Here is a 19,356-nt window from a genome sequence, read left to right as displayed (position 1 = left end):
TTTCAATTGGTCTTCATTATTTATTCTTTTTACTCCCTGAACTGCCTCAGCTTTTTTTTTTTTCCATAGGCTATAATAATAATAATTTCCATAGTCACCCGAAGTTGCCTCGCATCGCCGCGTGTGCATTAGCGCAGGCAACTTTTCATTATAGCATATGGGAAAAAACGCTGAGGCACTTCGGGGAGATTGTCACTCAGAAGATGAGGTGATTAGTCGCCAGGCGACAAAATCTCCCCGAATCTCCTCGTGTGAAATATCCCTAAGGCACTACTGAATATGTCGCTGCTATAATTACAGAATAAGTGTGTTCTTGAGCATTATACTATACATGGAATTGGCAATACACTTATTTTGCCACATGTTCAAGTGGTAATTGGTTCTACATATTCTAGGGTGTGATGCGTCAAGTTAATAAATACAGCATTTATTAGGTGAATTTATGTGCCATTTTACTATGACAATACGAAGCAGACTATTGCTAGAACTAGCACCCCCAAACCAAAATACAGCCCTTTGCGTATGCTCCAGGGTTTAAAAAAAGAGTAATCCACCCATAGATTAGAACAACAAACCTGATAGCATATCTTTAGTCAGAACAAGCAGTGAAGTAAATATTTAGAGATGGAGAGATACAGCTTTCAGTAGTCTTTACAGTTACCAGGGCGAATTTATCTCAAAGATTAGTGTCGGTGAGCATTAAGGCAATATTTATAATAAAGCTTTCAATGAGATTATGATTTAGAGACACCCACTCTCAGAAGCCTGTATGCCTATGTCATGGGAAATTCAGCTTCTTTCATTTAATAAGAAGGATCCTCTTCACCTCCTGTATTGGTCATTAGCTATACACCCTTTTATTGTATAGTACTGCCCAAGATCTCCAAAGACCATTAGCCGTGAAGATCTGTAACTGTAATGATGTGCACCCCCGCCCCTATCCTTCTGCCTTACATTCAACTACCCTTAAAGGGGAATTCCTACTTCCAAACTAAAATTTGTTAAAGAAGCCCGTTTCTTCAAAAAGTATGAATAAATGCCAATTTCTATGCTGCAATCCAGCTGTTTAACAATTCTTCTCTTTCTGCATCCTTTGAAATCCTGGCGGGGAAGGAGGGACTAAACACTGATGTTACAAATTGTAACAACTTCACAGTTTACAGACAGCATGCAGGAACTACATAACCCACAATGCATTGCACTGTGATGTAACTTTCCTTATTGAAATCACATGTGCAGGGAATTGTGGGGTTTGGAGGATGCAGGATGAGGGCAGATGGCTGTTCATACAAAATAACAGTAGTCAGCCAGCTCAGCAAAGTATTCAGACAGATCAGCAGAAGAGCAGGGGGTAGGTTTAGGGAACTGTCAGAAACCTTTAAAAATCATGAAAAGTCTGCATATTTTTTAATTGCTGTATATTGCAAAGTTGCTTGAAATTATGTTTACTTTTCAAAAAGCTTAAGTTATGTTTTTGTGGAGTTCCCCTTCACTACACAACAGCCCAGACTTAAAAAATGGCCTAATATAATCATATTGTTCTTGTACTTTTTTCAGGTTTCTCTGGTTTTCTTTTAAAAGGGCAGTTCAGTTTCACATTGGATTTCAAATACTACTCTATAAAAGATTACCCCTTTAAGATGTATGCAATATATTTGAGCCTCAGTTTCATTATAAATGGAGGTGTTATCCCTTATCATTAGGTATAGTATATCACCATGGCTTTTAAATTATGTTTATTTGCCTTCAGCTTCTCAGTCTTGCCTGTATATGGCTGTTCCCAGTATGGCAATTAGAAAAGTGATATGCATGTATACAATGAAAAAGGAGCAGAAACATGTTGTATTATGATCACATTTTATTCTATTTGTAAATACAAAACTACTTACCAGTGGTAGTGCTTCAGCTTTCAAAACGCCTTTAACAAGATGATAAACACACATGAACAGTTAACATGCTACAAAACATTTCATTTTCCTACTCTGGTTCATTTTAGCTCGTTGACAACAAGTAGTTTGGAAACGCGTGGCTAAAATGTATAGTTCTGTGCAGTCCCATCATATATAATCATTCCACAGACCTTCTCATATAATATTTTAGGAGGTTTATTCACATTCATTTTGTCATGAGTTCTGGCTCTTTATTAATCATGTAACACTGGTCTTATGAATCTATTATTTTTAACAGTCTATATTTAAAAATGTAACAGTACAAAAAAAAAAACAAGAATTGATGTTAAAATACCAGGCGTGCATAAAAAGACAGGAGTCCAGTTTAAAAAGTATCCAGAAACAGAAGAAAACTGCAATTAGGGCAAGAAACCGTACACACGTCAATTTCCTCTGAACCCCTTTGTTTCCCAGGTGGATGCCATTCTGCTTCACGCTGAAAGAGGTTTAGCCAAGTATTTTGTCTTTACTCTTTGAATGGGTCTCATAAAAAAGGCAGTGAAAGAACAAACGATCATTTACATTGAACAAAACAATGAAGCCACACTTTTGTGCCTGGGAGGTCACTGCTTCTTGCTATGGCTATAATGGATTTGCCACAAAGAGTAATAATTTCATTGTTTAAAGCCCATCTGTGTGAACAGACAATACAAAACATGAGAGATACATATTCAGGAGTTTTCAGCTTAGACACTGAGGATATTGCTGTTTGGTTAAAACATCAAATGCCAGAAATTGTTTCATAAGGAAATACGTTCATTGAAAATTCAGTAACCAAGAGACAACCTAGTTAAACTAATACTAAACTCCAATGCTGGAGAGAACATGGACCTAAACTGACATTATCTCTTTATGGCACAAACCCCCCAACAAACTCTTCTGATGCTTCCATCAAAAAGGCACGGTTACAATGTTCAGAAAAATGACAAGACAAAAAGCTTCTTAACTTCATCAAAAAAGTGCAAGGGTAGGACATGTGCAAGACCAGATCTGAGATAAAAATTGATTTATAAAACTGTAACATCCCTTTTTTGCAAGTTACTGTATTGTTCTGTTGGGTTGGCTTAAAGTTAAATGCAACAGCAGGAAGAAAAGCCATTATCACTTCATTACCAATACAGCAGAGCAACATAAAGACCAATACAATCAGTGCAATCCTGCGACTATTCTTTATTGAAAACACAACAGAAATTATAATTTACATTAGTCAGTACGTGTATATATACGCCATTCAGATCCTGCATGTATTGTGTGAATGTTAATAGCACTGGCTTTCTCAAAGGGGAACTATCACGAAAATGAAAATTTAATATAAGCTTCATCAAACGGAAATAAGAAACTTTCTAAATACAATTAATTAAATATTCTGTACAGTTTATCTTCACTATCCCTCTCTCAGCATCTATTTCTCTTCATTCTGTCTTCATTCAGGAGTTGGGTGTCAGATAGTCATTGACAGTTAGATCCAATATATCTTTTTGCCTAGAAGATGTATTAGAGCTCACTATTAAAATCACCAGAAATCCTGTCTCTCTACATGCAGAATTTGTGCAAAAGGCAGTTATTTTGCTAGATTTTGTTTGTACTGGAATCAGTTATTTGAGTGAGCTAATAAATCTGCTAGAAAAGGGAGTGCCTTATAAGATATATAAGGATCATTCATCTGACACCCAGCTGCTGTATGAAGACAGAATGAAGAGAAACATGCTGAAACAGATGAGAGGAATATTGAATATAAGCTTGATTATTTCAGAAAGAATGCATACTTTTCAATTGGTTGTACAGGTATGTAGAAAGATTCTTACTTCAGTATGAGGAAGCTTATTTTAAATTTTCATTTTCACGATATTTCCCCTTTAAATATCTCTCAATAATAGTTCACATTTAATAATTTGTGATGGTACTACACACTGGATTCACTTTTTAAAGAAACTTAAATTACAAAATTCAACATACTGCCCACAAGAAATGTAAGTGGGAGCAATTCAAATAATATATATATATATATATATATATATATATATATATATATATATATATATATATATATATATATATATATATATATATATATATATATATATATATGATAAATAAAGTTGCTGCACAGCATGGATGTCTCTAGTGCAGTACAGGAATAGAAGATAAAATGTAATGTGTTTCTATATCAATTGAGAACAACAGAATTGAAGGGGAACTATCGCAAAAATTCTAATTTAATATGAGCTTTATCATACTGAAATAAGAAACTTTCTAAATAATAATCAATTAAATATTCTGTATAGTTTCTGAAATCATCAAGATTATCTTCACTATTCCTCTCTCAGTATGCAGATACTATAAAGACAACCAGTGATGTTATTTATGACAGATTACGCTCTAATGTGGTTGTCTGTTAAATGGAAGAATTCTAAAGTAAGAAGTAACAAGCTAAAGTAGAGAAGAAAATGGTACAAGTTTCTCCGGTTACTGATTGTACAGTTTTTAAAGGAATCGCTGTTTAAAGTGACATGATGCAGTCACATATACACTTGGTTATTTTGGTATAGGACAGCACACAGTATTCTTCTAATAATCCACACAGTGGAAAAACTGCATACTGTTAAAGATGCACTTATGTACCTCTTTCTCAACAATGGCAGTAAAAAAATTATTTTCCTGTAACTTAGTTCTATCCTCCCTTTACTTATTTTTGGCAAACACACCACCCTCAAAAATGACTAAATCGTCCCAAAAGCATGTTGTTGTTTGGTTCACGGTCTCTACTATAATATAGTATGCCTAATACAAATGCCAGTAAACACAAAAACAATATGCTGTTCTTGTATATGAACGCCAACACTAAAGCATGGCAACTTTTTCATTGTACAGATACCCCTTCAAAAACAAACAAAAAACAGCTTAAATAAAACAAGGACCTAGGAAAAAGGACACAAAGTACGATGGATCAATGTACATATTTCTGAAATAAAGCCACAACTAAAGGTTTCCCGAGATCCAACTCTTTCAGCAAACACAGACTGGAGATGTTGTATGATAACACAAATGGTGACTGAGTTTGTGTGTTTTTGCAGGGTACGAGACAAGGTGCAACAGACCTTTAGTTCTGCTATTGCTCTGTAGTAAGAAACGAGGTAATGGATCGGTTGCTACTTTTTTTTTGGAAAGTATACGCTACTCTGTGCAGGTAAGAATAGAGTGTGACTTTTGTCTGAAGACTGGTGATATTTGTGCATGCTACACAAAAGCAGTACAATACAATGTTACAAAGATGAAAGATTAGGGGTTTCAAGAGGGTCAGAAATGTAGAAACAAATTTAACATGCCATTTATTGCCCAATTAGTGCACAGTCAGCAGCCTGATACAAGCTACTAGTGATGTCACACAAAACAAGGTGGGTTACATGCAAAAAGGTTAAAATGGAAGGCTCACTTTTAAAGTCTATTTTGGTGTGGTCTTCATAACTATGAACTTACTAATCACTCTAAACTCTACAGTTAAAAATTAAAAATGTTTTTCTTGGTTTTTGCTCCAGCCCACTGCTGGGCTATCTATAAAGTCTCCCTAATTTGTATAATAATGAGGCAATTACTTTAAAACAGAAAAACTATTGGCCAGTGACTTTGGGCTGGGTAGGCTATTCCCTTGTAATGCACATAAAAAATAAATAAAACAAGTTAGGGACCGCCATTCGGGGTTTACCTTGACGTGGTATGGTGGCTTATCAATTTTATGATCATAACTTTGTAACAAAATAACCCCTGTTTTGGGTACATATGCAATAGCATTTATTATACTTATATATATATACTTTAAAGCCTTTAGAGTGCTCCCACAACCCCCCTGTTTTGCCCTTGTAATACATGGTATCACTAAACTGATTGGAAATGAGGAAGCTGAAAATATACATATGTGTATTTGCATGTACAAAATATAATTAAATGACAACTAAAAGCAATTAGCCCTTTGGGCTACGGAACATGGGGTATCTCAATGTCTACCTGTGGTCTCTTTTACTTGGCCTAGATCCTGCTACATTAGGTTAAAGGGGAAGTACTTTAGGTCATCCTACACTTTCTACTACCTTGTGATAATTTAAACTTGATAACTGAATGGGAAGCGATGAGTAGTGGCAAAATTGTGTGTGTGCAAGCTGGTCTTTAAATGTCTTCATCAGAACAATTACCATATAGGTGAAAGCACCATCATTGTACTTGAAATTACCTGCAAAACTAGCTACACATACTGTAATGTATTTTAATGTACTTAAATGAATCCCAGATTAAGGCCTTGCATGCACTACAGAGGATTCTGGAGCAAATACGATTTAACTGGTTTGGGGCAAAATTACATGCAGTAATTGCTTATATTGCAAATGCATTATTCATGCATTTTCCAAGACATAAAAAAGCTGCAAATTCGTACTGTGCATGCACCCAAAGGACAGTTACATGGACAGTTTATGGAAGGCACCTGCTTAATACCTAAGTGATGTCGGCATCCTATGGATGCACATAAACAAACATTTTGCCTGCTCAATAATAAACTAGTTACTGAGCAGCATAAAACAGAAATTAGCATATATCTTCCACCTGGACTAAAGCAAATATGGTCACACCACTTGTCAGCCATTGATATAACAACCCTGTGGAGTCATAAGCAATATTTTATAAGCAAAATTTGCTAGATATATGGAGTTTATACATGGATTAAGCCATATACATATATTAGTATTGTATGTTGTAAAATATTTATTCTCCGACTGTATTCCACTGTACCTACGTGACTCAAATGAACAAAAACGTTTTGTGCTAAATAAACAACTGCATGCCCACTACAGAAATTGACCGATTTTACAGGGGAACTATAACAAGTGAAACTTTATTGAAAGCTTCCAGTAAATGTGGAACTTTCTAAATATAGCTAATTAAAGTTAAGTATTGTTTCTGAAATAATCATGTTACTCTCAGGAATCTGAGACTGTACAGTCATTATTTTTTATTTAAAAAAAAAAGAAGAATTTTTAGCTGTAATATCAACTAGGCAGAGGGAGCACAGATCAACAATGTCCATCCAAAAACAGACTTCTGAACAAAGACAGATTGATGAAGAGAATAGCTTGATTTCAGAAACTGTACCTCCTTTTTAAAGGAGAAGGAAAGCTACCAAGGCAGTTTATTGCCAATATAAGCCACAACAGTGCAAGCTAGAACGCCATTTTTATTCTTTCGAATGCTTTTCCATACCTGAGTAAACAGCCCTAGACACTGTCTCTGTTTCTTTTGGATAGCAGCTACCATATTAGCTTGCTGTGACATCACTTCCTGTCCGAGTCTCTCCCTGCTCGCTTATAGCAGGGAAAGGAGGAGCAAACTGAGCATGCTCAAGCCCAAGCCCTGGAGGTTTAAGCTGAAAAACAGGAAGTCTGATACAGAAGCCCATGTGTACACAATAGAAAGAAATAAATGCAGTATTTCTATTGACAGAGGAGCATTACTAGTGTATTCATATAGACCTTTCTGATAAAGCTTACTTACTTTTAACCTTTACTTCTCCTTTAACTGTTTATATGTAGAATTTCGGCATGAATATTATTTTTTTGTTTTCAGGATAAATCTCCGTTAACATTGTTTTTAGTCTATGAAATGTATGGGACAAGTAAATATTTACATCCCACTGAAAACACTAAATTCTAAGATGTGAAGTGTGAGGCAAGATGTTTGTGCAACTTATACACCCAGTGCAAATAAATAGTGGGAGAAAACAGATATTGTGCCCAATAACATTCTACACTTTTCAGAGTAATAGTATAAAATTAGGGACTTCAGTAGGCTAAAGGACACTTTTTGAGGCCAATGAATGTACATAAAATGTTAGGGTAACATTGCCTTTCAGCTGTTGCTTGCATGCCTATTTAGGTTCTAGGTTTAAAATATTCTTTTGTACAAGCTATGGAGAGAAATAAGGTTATGACCCTGGTTCCTGATCATCACTAGGACAAATCACTGGATTACATAAGAATAATATAGTTGCTTGTAGGTAAATATATGTGTATATATGATTTGTGTTTTTGAAGCAACAGGATGACACAAGAAGATAAAATCTTGCAACATTTAGCACACAGAGATTGTGAAGGTGGTGTGGCACATAACAGTTTAGCAACTGGCGACAGATCATTTACACATAAAGCTTTAAATGCTTTCAATGAAGAAACCAGTTCTGACCAGTGTCCTATTAATCACAAGTCTTGACTGCTGGGGATACAGATAACTTATGCCAAGTACCAGGCCCCTCTGTCACATCCCATGGGGCTACAAGTGGTCCCAGTCCAACTGTGTCAGATATCAAGGCTTATTCACTTGAACAAATAACTAATGGCGATCTGAAGGGTAATCAGGAAGAATATGATATAATAGTCTTTTTGTTGAAGATAACTGCTTTCTGTCGAAGACGCGTTTGAGGATACTCTGTTCCGGAGGGCAATAATATTCCTACAGGAAAAAAGGCAACATTGAACAAAATAAGTTAGTTTTGAAAAGACTTTTGCAGTGCCAACAATGGGCTTTTTCATGTTCCGATCATTGCAACATTCTTAAAAAACAAAAACTTTTATACATAGTTTAAAACAACGGTACCTGTTAATTTCTTCTTGGGTCTTTTTTATGGAGTTGATGGCACTTTGAAGTTCTCCATGGTCTGCTCCCTTCTTTCTAACCCGATTGCTATGACTTAATAGATGTGCTGAAGATGCAATGGTTAAACAAAGAAACAAAATTAGGTCCACAGTTAGATACTTGCACAGTCCAGAGTTGCTCTGGGTAAAAAAAAAAAAAAACAATTCTACAAATACTAGTGTTTAGGCAAGGATGATGTTTTATGCAACAAATGCCTGGTATCACTATTGTTCTATAGATAATTAAGGGAAAGTCATAAAATTGCATCTCAGGAATAAATGTGTTGTACAGTATAACAGATTGAAGTACAGGTCACGGCTGACAAGCTAAAATTCAACAAATAACTATGAACTATAACTATTTTAATCAGCTAAAGAGGGGAACTGACGCTACTCCATGTTTGGTCCTTGCTAATTAGATCACTATTGCACATATAAACAGAACTCCCTAATGCAGGGGCATTATTTGAGCTTTGGTAATCTATTTATCTACCTCAAAAAGACAAATCACAGATTAGCTTCAATTGCTCTGTAGTTCAAGAAATAACAAAAAAAAAAAACAAGCAAAATGGAAGTTCAGCCCAAACACTGAACTCATGCTGAAAATAAGGTATACTGTCCCTTTAATGGAATGCTCAAAAAAAAAAGGGTCTGACAATCTTAACAATCAAGAAAACGTATACTTTTGCCTACATGATTAGATATTTTAACCACACTGAATCAGCCCAGCCATACCGAGATGGTATTCCATATAATACTTTTATTGATAAATTGTATTATCACTGGCCATGTGTGTTCTCATTCTTTCTATCAAACTCCGGACACCAAAGCTGATCCATAAAAATAAAAAAGGCGATTGGAAGTTCAGTTTATTTTAGCACTGCCACAGATGTATGGGCTTTAAGAAGCTTTTGCTCAGCTGGGAACGGTTGGAAAAGCAATTTAAAAAAATCTTCTTTAAATTATAAGAGGGCAGTGCTTTGCTTTAGTATAGTCATTTAACACATTAAAGGAGCTATATATCATAACTAAAATCCCCCTAATCTTTTGGCAATAATTAATCTATATGGTCCTGAGCTAAAAATTAATATCTTTAAAAATGTATACTTTTTACTATATATCTGCTATAGTTATGGTACAAGTTTCAAATGAGGACTGAGTGTGTCCTAACAGTCGATGACAGAATAGGAGGGGGATAGATAATCAAAAAGCTGCAGTCACACAAGCAAAGACAGGCTTCGGTTATCTATCAGGTCAGCCTAGCAGCTGATTGGTTCCTATCCTACAGCAGTGTGCCGAGTCTCACCAGCTCCACTGCACAACCTGGGACAGAAGGCAGCAGGAAATGGAACAGATAGGTGGGACTAGTAGGGGTTTTGAAGACATTTTCAATAAATCAACCCAAAACACCATAAGTACATTCCTTCTAGATTTTATAGAATATTATGCACAGGCACATTCTTGTTTTTCACACATTATGTCTCCTTTAAGACTAAGGTCACACTGGGCAATAAGTCGCCCGCGATTTTTAAAAGTGAGTCCTGACGACAAGTCGTTCGTTTTGTCGACACATCAAGATTCATGCAAATCGTGAGCTTATATGTACACAGCGCGATTTGTAGCTTTAAAACGCACAGAGACCCTTTTTGGAGCGATAGCTGAGAAATAGCATGTACATAGAGAAGCACAGAAATCTCCCACAAACAAACACAAAGAAAAGTAGCCGCGATAATATGGAAATTTTCGCGTTGATGACATGACGCTACGTAACAACAATACGAAAGGCCGCACCAGTACAGACAAACAGCGCATGGACGTAGTGCACAGCACTATGGGATGATAATCGATTCCTGGTAAAAGTCGCTCTAAACTTTCCTTCTGCACAAAGGCAATCGACTTGTCGCTGCGACTTTCTTTTAAAATTCGCGGGCAACTTATCGCCCAGTGTGACCTTAGCCTAAAGGAGAAGGAAGGCTACCGAGGCAGTTTATTGCCAATAGATTAATCACAATAGGGCAAGCTATAACACTATATTTATTAAGCAGAATGCTTTACTATACCGGAGTAAACAGCTTTAGAAGCTCTCTATTTGTTTAGGATAGCAGCTGCCATTTTATCTTGATGTGAAATCACTTCCTGCCTCAGTCTCTCCCTGTTCAAGGTGGCGACCATACACGGGCAGATTAAAGCTGCTGATATCGGTCCTTTAGACCGATTCGGCAGCTTATCTGCCCATGTGTGGGGGCTCCCGACGGGTCCTCCCGAACAATATCAGGTCAAAAATTGGCCAGATATTGATCGGTCAATTTTGAATTTTCGTATGACCCAGAACTGCATCGGCTAGTTGATGCAGTCCTGCGACCTGTCGAAGCCCGTTTGTAGTATTGTAATCCGATCGTTCAGCCCAGGGCCGAACGTTCGGATTCATCCGATATTGCCCAACCGTTAGTGGGCATATCGGGTTAAGATCCGCTCGTTTGCCGACCTTGCTAAACAAGCGAATCTTATAGTGTATGGCCACCTTTACTCATAGCTCTGGGCTCAGATTATAGTAGGGAGGGGGGGGAAAAGGGAGGAGCAAACTGAACATGTTCATGCCCAGGACAAAAAGGTTTAAACTGAAGGCTGGAAGTCTGATACAGAATTCCATGTGTACACAATAGAAGGAAAGAAATGTGGTGTTTCTTTTGACAGAGGACTCAGAGCAGCATTACTTTGAGGGTTTACTAGTTTATTTATATAGACCTTTCTGATACAGCTTACTCAGTTTTTACCTTTGCTTCTCCTTTAAGTTAATTGAAGCAAATAACAGAACGTGCACAATATGCAAAGGTGGAGAGCCACAACAAGCAGCGGTTCTCTGCCACTGAAATTTGCAGCACGACTTTTGTGTGAATCTTGCACAAAAAAAGGAAAAAAAAAACCTAAAGCTTTAAATCCACAAATTGTACCATAAAAAGAAATCTACACAAAATCAACATATACTTCTTATAGTACAAATATAGTCCTTAGCACTTTTAAGATAGCATGGATACCTCTCTATTATTAGGAGTAAAGGAGCACATAAGGAAAACATTGAGGCACTAATAAAAGGCTCACAATAGGGAAAGAGTACCAGAACAGTAATTATCAGGAAGGGAAGTACCAGGGTGCTGACAAAAAACAGTGGTTTTGTTTCACAGAGAAGAAAATACACACATTGGCAGCTGATTACTACAGCACAGTACTAAAGTACTAAAATGCTAATTGCCACTAAAGTATTGATATCCTACCAAGGGGCTTTAGTACATTCATCTGTTCTTCATCCAATGCCCCTGCAGCAGCAATCAAATAATTGTATTTAATAAAGAAAGGTCTTCTCAAGGAAATTCCAATTACTTTGCTTCAACTGCGCAACTGTTGCTTATCATGGAACTATGCTGGAAACATCTTACCTTATCTGCCTTGCAAGCCTGAGTGTTGCTATTTTTTTGGGACACTGGGTTTGGTATGTATTAAATTATATGTTTTAATGATTTAGTAATTTTACACATTTGTAATAATATGCTTTATTAAACCACTTACTTGCATACCTTAAAGGAGAAGGAAAGCTACTGACGCAGTTTGTTGCCAATAGATTAGCCACAATAGTGCAAGCTATAACACTATATTTATTCTGCAGAATGCTTTACCATACTTGAGTAAACAGCTCTAGAAGCTCTCTGTTTGTTTAGGATAGCAGCTGCCATATTGGCTTGGTGTGACATCACTTCCTGCCTGAGTCTCGCATTGCTCGCTCATAGCTCTGAGCTCAGATTACAGCAGGGAGGGGGAGAGGAGCAAACTGAGCATGCTCAAGGCCGTGCCCTCGAGGTTTAAGATGAAAACAGGAAGTCTGATACAGAAGCCCATGAGTACACAATAGAAGGAAAGATATGTGGTGTTTCTTTTGACAGAGGACTCAGAGCAGCATTACTTGTGAGCAGAGCAGAGTTTACTGGTGTATTTATATAGACCTTTCTAATAAAGCTTACTTAATTTTAGCCTTTCCTTCTCCTTTAAGTGTCTGTAATAATGATGTGGTGTACAGAGTAACTTGCTGTAGTTTGGAGTATTTTCTGGTTCAATTTGTGTCTGGCGCAATTTGGGTAAGAGCCTTGACTCTTGCACCCTTTGTGAAATTTGTATAAGGGGAGTGCCCTCCATTAGTTGCTATTTTCTAACATCTTACCTTCACTCCCAGAGGAGTCCTGGTTATCCAGTTCTGGAGATGAACATCCACTTTCACCTTTCTTCTGTTGTCCACTTGCCTTGTGTTTTAGCTTTGGAACACAAACCTAGAAGTAAACATGTCTCAAAGTTAAAAGTCGACATTTACAATTTCACAGACCTTCAATAAGATATAGTTTCTCTTAATGGATAAACGACATTATTTAACAAAATCCACTTAAAGCTGGCCATAGACATGCAGATTTTTGTGTCCGACGAATGATCGTACGTCGTAATCTTCTGACCGGCCATGAACCTTTCAGATTAAATAAAGTAGTAAAACAACAAATAAGACGATGTTGTGGTCGTGACAGCAATTACATGAAAGTTATGTCCGACTAATAGTAGGGACAGTCGCCCATTGTCACGTGCAAAGATATTATCGTTAGAAATCTTCTAACTTGTCCCATAGACTAAACGACCAATCTACATGGTATGAAAAATGTCAGGAAGATTCTCAAACGGGGCAGAAAATTGTACAAATCTATTTTATCCTTGCCTCTATGACCAGCTTTACTTTCAGTGGATGCTAAGCAATTCGTTTTCACAAATAGGTGTAAATAGGAATAATTATAAAGCGATTGTGATTTCAAATATTGAAGGGAAAGGGAAATAAGGTAAACAGTACATATAGATTTTGCGGATTTGCTTTGTTTTCATTGCTGTGTTTTATAACGCCAATCACTCTCCTAAATAATCTTTTTAAAGGAGAACTAAAGAACATATGTCCCCATTGGCCCCCCTCCCTGCCTCCCCCCCATACTACAGCAGATTATGTGTCCCCTCTAGGAATATTGACCCGCACCTGCAGAAGAGTGCAGCGGAGCTCACCGTTGCCATCTTCCGGCGCTTCCGCAATCTTCGGGTCTTCTTCCTTACCGTCGGCAATTTCCATCTCCTTCGGCGCAGTTGTAATATACTGGAAGATTACTCCAACTGCGCAAAAGAATACTGAAGAGATGAAGATGGCGCCCGTGAACTCCGCTGCACTCTTCTGCAGGTGCAGGTCAGTATTCCTAGCGGGGACACATAATCTGCTGTAGCACAGTGCTAAAGGGGGGTTTCGTTTTCCTTTAAGCCCTTAACATACTGCAGTGATGTAAACAAAAGCTTTCAGACAAGATTTCTTATCAATGTGTTGGAATATTATAGAAAAATCTTTGATAGAAAGCATGACAGAACTGTGTAAAGAAGTAGCCTTAATGTCAATAATTTTTAAAGTAATCTATTTTCAACCAACTTAGTCTGTTTTCCTAATTATAACACAATATTGTTGGTACTAGTACAAAGTGTTTATGGTAGACCTTTGACGTATGGCCCATTGCTTCAACTAAATGATACAGGTAAACTGCTTCCCTATCAAAAAGGATATAATGCCTAGAACATCGATTGGGTGCCTATTCAGATTATTTTTAATTTAAACAGCCTCTAATTTTATTTTTTGCTTTGTGTTAGTTGAGGAACATCTTGTTTATCTTTACCATCACATATAATGTATTATTTAATATATTCCTGCGATAGGGCTTTCCATATTAAGGAGCTTCTAAATCTGCTTGCAGATTTTGTACTATGGTTCTTGTTCTGTTAATCCTCCTTACAGAACCCACCATTCAATCTGCTGTGTGAAAATTAAATAAATTGTTTGGAGTTATGGTGAGGAATCCAAGATATGGTCTGAAAATAGTGGATTGACATCACTGAAATACTGTCAGACATTCGAAATAATTAAGGGTTGGGATGGAACAACCCTTAAAATTTTTGTCATAGTATGTATAGGGGGGTACAAGGTCTAACAGAATTCGTAGTATATGGATTCACCTGCAGTAAGCACCAGCAACAATAAAACAGTATCCTTTTAAAAGCAGAAAGACTGTATTAAACAGAGATATAGATAATGTCTATCAGTATAATGTGATTTCCATGCATCAGCCATCATGCAATGTGCAACTTAACAATTCCAGTGTAATTACACCATGACAATTAGGTGCAGATACTGGAGGCACAGATGATAAGAATTGGTTGGTAAAGTGCACAAAAATAAGATCTAAGATATGCCTGCAAAAAAAGTACCAGCATGTGGACCGAGATATGGGTTCACTTACAGGCCCTTCAACTGTATAAATGTAGTGCAACGCAACATCCATATACTCAGACACACACACACACAAACTTGTCCTTTTTAAGCATTATCAACAACTCTGTTAACAAATCTTGCTTTGAAATCACTTGCCAACTTAAAAAAACCCACAAAAAACCCAAGGCTGTTTTTCCCACTAGCTTTAATGATATGTACTAATACAGGACCCACTATGAATGTTTGGCCACAATGAGAAACATTAGGAATACTAAGCTCTTCTCACTGTGGTTTAGTGCTGCTTCCAGACCATTTCACATTTCAGTACTCCAAGCAAATCTGTATTAAGGGTAAAACAATATGGACGACATACTGTATGTTTGAAAAACAGACAGCCTTATTGTGATTGGGGTAAGCTTCCTTAAGGTTTGACGGGAAGGGGGGTTTAGGAATATTTTGCTGTTGAAGTTCCTTATTTTGCTACTGGTTTATATATCACAGAGATTTTGTGCTCTTGCAGCTAAATGTTAGTACTTGTAATCTGATATCATAAACACGCGTCTAAGTTCTTGATAGGACATAGTTGAAGGAAAGCCATTGTTATTGTCTTTGAATCATCCAAGACCTACCTGATAACTGCATTTCTCCCGCTTTGCCCCTTGGTTACTGAGATTAATTACACACCCATAACGTACCATTGGAGTCCTATGCCTGACTTTTGTCTGGATGACACCATCCGTTTCAAACTGTATCAGGTCGTTTAATGGGTCCCACGGTCTTGTACTGAAAAAACAATAACGTGATTGGTAAATGATTCCACTACTAATCTTAAAGGAGAAGGAAAGCTACCGAAGCAGTTTATTGCTAATAGATTAGCCACAATAGTGCAATCTATAACACTATATTTATTCTGCAGAATGCTTTACCATACCTTAGTAAACATCTCTAGAAACTCTCTCTATCTACAGAAGCCCATGTACTGTATATACAATAGAAGGAAAGATATGCTGTGTTTCTTTTGACAGAGGACTCAGAGCAGCATTTCTTTGAGGGTTTACTGATGTATTTATATAGACCTTTCTGATAAAATTCTAGCCTTTCCTTCTCCTTTAAATAATATGTGAAAAAGTGTAGGTAATATACTGAACATAAAGATGCACAGGTTAGAGTACACATACGCAATGTCATATATGGTTGTCATAAGTTGCCACATTAATGCATTTACAAAAATGATGAAAAAAGAACTCACTCTGCGTATTTATAATGCCACTCTCCAGTGAGTGGGTCTTGCTCAAAAAGTTTGCAAGTCCAATCCTCGTCTTTTGCTTTTCTTTCTTTGGCTGCTTTCCTTTGAGCATCTTCTAAGACAAACTTTTCTTGTGTTGCTTCTGTCTGGTCTTTGTTATTTATGGCCAGAGTAACAAGTCTCCAAAGCCTGGAAAAGAAATAGTTCTAGTTAAAAGTGGATGTAACTTGGTTACTGGCTTAAGTCAGAGGACTGTGCTAAAAAAATAACTCATTTTATCAGATCTTCCCTTGTGCCGTGTACACAAGAGGAGGTTTGACACAGATGCATTCAGGACAACCATATAAAAAGCTGGAATATAAGTGCTTGTGATGTATAGTTTGATAAGAAAGAAGATATTCCTCATGGGTACCTCTTTGAGCTCAGAAGGCTCAACACCAGCAGTAAACAAACTACAGGTATGGGACCTATTATCCAGGTTCCAATAAAGATTAAGTATATCATAGTTTGGATCAAGTACAAGGTACTGTTTTATTACAGAGAAAAAGGAAATCATTTTAAAAAATGGGAGATGGCCATTCAGTAATTCTGCACTTTCTGGATAATGGGCTTCCAGATAACAGATCCCATACCCGTATTCACAGCTTTTAGTATAGTAGCATATTTATGCTGTATTCTTCAAATAATTCATGGTTAATTTTGGTTGGTGCAGAAGACAGAAACAAAAAAAAGCTTTTCAGAAAAATGTCCTTCATGACTTCATAGAGCAAGTTCATGGATCAACATCCTGCCATTTCTTTACATTTCAGCACACTTGTGTGCTCTCATCCAACACAGTAGACACATTTTAATTGAAAATTATTAATAAAACATAAACAATACCGATAAAGCAATGCACAAATAAGTAATGTATAGGACAGTAAATAGAGATATGGAAATATATTTGCTTCAGCTATTAATGCTGCCCTGTACTCCTGTTCAGTTTAGTTTTGGATGCATTAAATGTACAAGACCCATGGAATGCCAGTATCTCTGAAATGACTAGTATGTCATGGGCCAATGAGAATGTGAAACGTTACAAATCACAAGTATTTTAATTAAAAGGAAAAATATTTGCAGGACCTTATTGGATATTATTAATTTAAGCACAAAATTACAAACAAACAGTTATACCTTTCAGACTCAAATTCTCCTTGCTCTTCTTGGTTCACAGTGCATCGTGTTAATCGTCGCTGCCTGATTTCTAGTGTGGGATTCCAGAATGTCTCCGACACGTCTGTCTTCTTGTCATGTATAAAAACCTCACTGTCCTATATATAAAAAAACAAAAGCATTATTATAGCATGTCATACCAAAACGACTTGTATCTAGCTTTAATGCACCTATTACTGTGATTTAGGTATAAAATGCATTGTGCCTGACCCCTGTAATAATGCAGATGCTCCTTGCATGGCATTTACAAATGCTCATTTGTATAACACTAAAGCAATCGGATCATCTTCGAATCTTATTTTAGCAGTTTTTGCTCCAGAAATACAACATAAAATTAAATGACACAGCTATAGATAATCATACAGCAAGAAAACAATGCTATAAAATGAAGAGGAAACTATGGAAATTATTATTGCCAATGTCTTTACACATCATCCAAAACAGTTGTACTGGAATAGTATCACATTTCAGTTTCCTTCAGAAAATAAAGATATGAATGCTACTTACCCAATTCCCCTCCAATGTTGCCAACACTTCCTTGCCCAGCTTTATCTTCCCTGATATTTGATTAACATTATCATCACTTCCTAAAAATGGCTGCAAAACACAATAAAGAGGAACATGGCCCACTCATTAAACTTTCCCAAACCACTATGACATAAATCTATCTACGTGAAACTAAAATAAGATAACTTTTGCAAAAATGGTATTTATATTAAAGCAGTTCTCTGATTTTTGTCATTCAAGTCTCCCTTAGAATCCAGCCTTTGTGTAGGCCTTCTTAGTTCATTGCAAGGTTATGGATACAGGAAAAGCTCAGTCATTCAGGCATAGTTCCGAGAATATCTAGGATAGTAAAATAAGTGTTTATCCGTTATCTAAACCTATTTATAAGGGTGGTTCACCTCGGCATGTGTCTCTTCTGCCTACCCCTAGTTCTGGCTTTGGTCCCCTGTCATCCAACCTCTTTCCCTATAGTTTGAGAACCACTGGCTTCAATCTATGTTACAGGTATTTGTTCAAGGAATTTTTTTGCTGTATAGTATGCAGAAGTGTAATTAAAAGTACATACTTCAGTTTCCTCATGCTAAATGATGAACTCCTACTCTGTGTTTTAATGAAACTACTGTATGTGGTCTAATTACACAAGGTACCCAGCTGTGTTCTGTCTCAGCCCACACATCCACTGTAAAAAGTACAGGAAATGGTACCACAACCAGCAAGATATTGAAACAGCAAGAAAAACAAACACAAAAGCAGCCCAGTATAGACAGCTTATACAGAAATTATTAACTGGAAACTTTCTCAAGATTTTGATATTTATTGATATTCTAATTATGCTCCTCTCATTTATCCTAATTTTAAAAGCCAATGGAGGAGAAAAACACATTGATTTTCCCAAAATAAAACTGTATAGGAAAAAATGAAATGTACATACCTTTAATTTAAACTCAAGTGTGGCACTATAGCTTGTTTTCTCGCAAGTGATGGTGACACTTCCTCCAAGCTCAAGAGTCATAGTTCCATAAAGGATGCCTAAAACATAAAAACAAAAATGATTATATTTTTACTGAGCCTAGCAATGCCCTGCTAAACATTTGTAGTCAAAATGGAATAGATACCTTTACAATGAGCATATGGCATTGTCATAAGGTAATCCTCTCCTCTGTTAAGAAACGTTAGCCTCCCTTCGCCTTCTAGAAGTGCAGACAGTGAATTCCCTGTAGGTCAAAGGGAAGAATTTATGGGTGACGTTGAGAATTATACAGTGTGTTAAATATTACAGTAGCATAAATGTAAAGTAACGTTTCTGCAATTTAGGTTGAACCAAATACAAAATTGTAACTAACACAATTTTTTTTCAACAAACTTTTTTGTTCCACAGTAGAAAAAAAACCCCAAATACATCAATTGCAAGTCATAAATGAAAGATATTTCGGTATCTGAACAGAA

At 36.6% G+C, this 19,356-nt stretch overlaps 1 protein-coding gene across 6 annotated transcripts in view; it reads right to left on the bottom strand.

Annotated features, from left to right (window-relative positions):
- Positions 1-7,487: 7,487 nt before the first annotated feature.
- Positions 7,488-19,356, bottom strand: part of osbpl8.S (oxysterol binding protein like 8 S homeolog) — a 94,596-nt gene continuing 82,727 nt past the window's right edge. For all 6 annotated transcript variants that reach the window (XM_018255941.2, XM_041588596.1, XM_018255942.2 and 3 more), the window contains 9 exons: positions 19,026-19,124; positions 18,842-18,939; positions 17,911-18,000; positions 17,365-17,501; positions 16,195-16,380; positions 15,641-15,728; positions 12,834-12,939; positions 8,586-8,691; positions 7,488-8,441 (listed from right to left, as the gene is read on the bottom strand). In XM_018255941.2, coding sequence (XP_018111430.1) covers positions 8,306-8,441; positions 8,586-8,691; positions 12,834-12,939; positions 15,641-15,728; positions 16,195-16,380; positions 17,365-17,501; positions 17,911-18,000; positions 18,842-18,939; positions 19,026-19,124 — 1,046 coding nt within the window. In that variant the 3' untranslated portion in view covers positions 7,488-8,305. The remainder of the gene's footprint in view (positions 8,442-8,585; positions 8,692-12,833; positions 12,940-15,640; positions 15,729-16,194; positions 16,381-17,364; positions 17,502-17,910; positions 18,001-18,841; positions 18,940-19,025; positions 19,125-19,356) is intronic.

Source organism: Xenopus laevis, chromosome 3S, assembly GCF_017654675.1.
Source record: "Xenopus laevis strain J_2021 chromosome 3S, Xenopus_laevis_v10.1, whole genome shotgun sequence".
NCBI lineage: Eukaryota > Metazoa > Chordata > Amphibia > Anura > Pipidae > Xenopus > Xenopus laevis.
The sequence above is the reverse complement of the archived record's forward strand: the minus strand, read 5'-3'. Positions and strand labels throughout refer to the sequence as shown.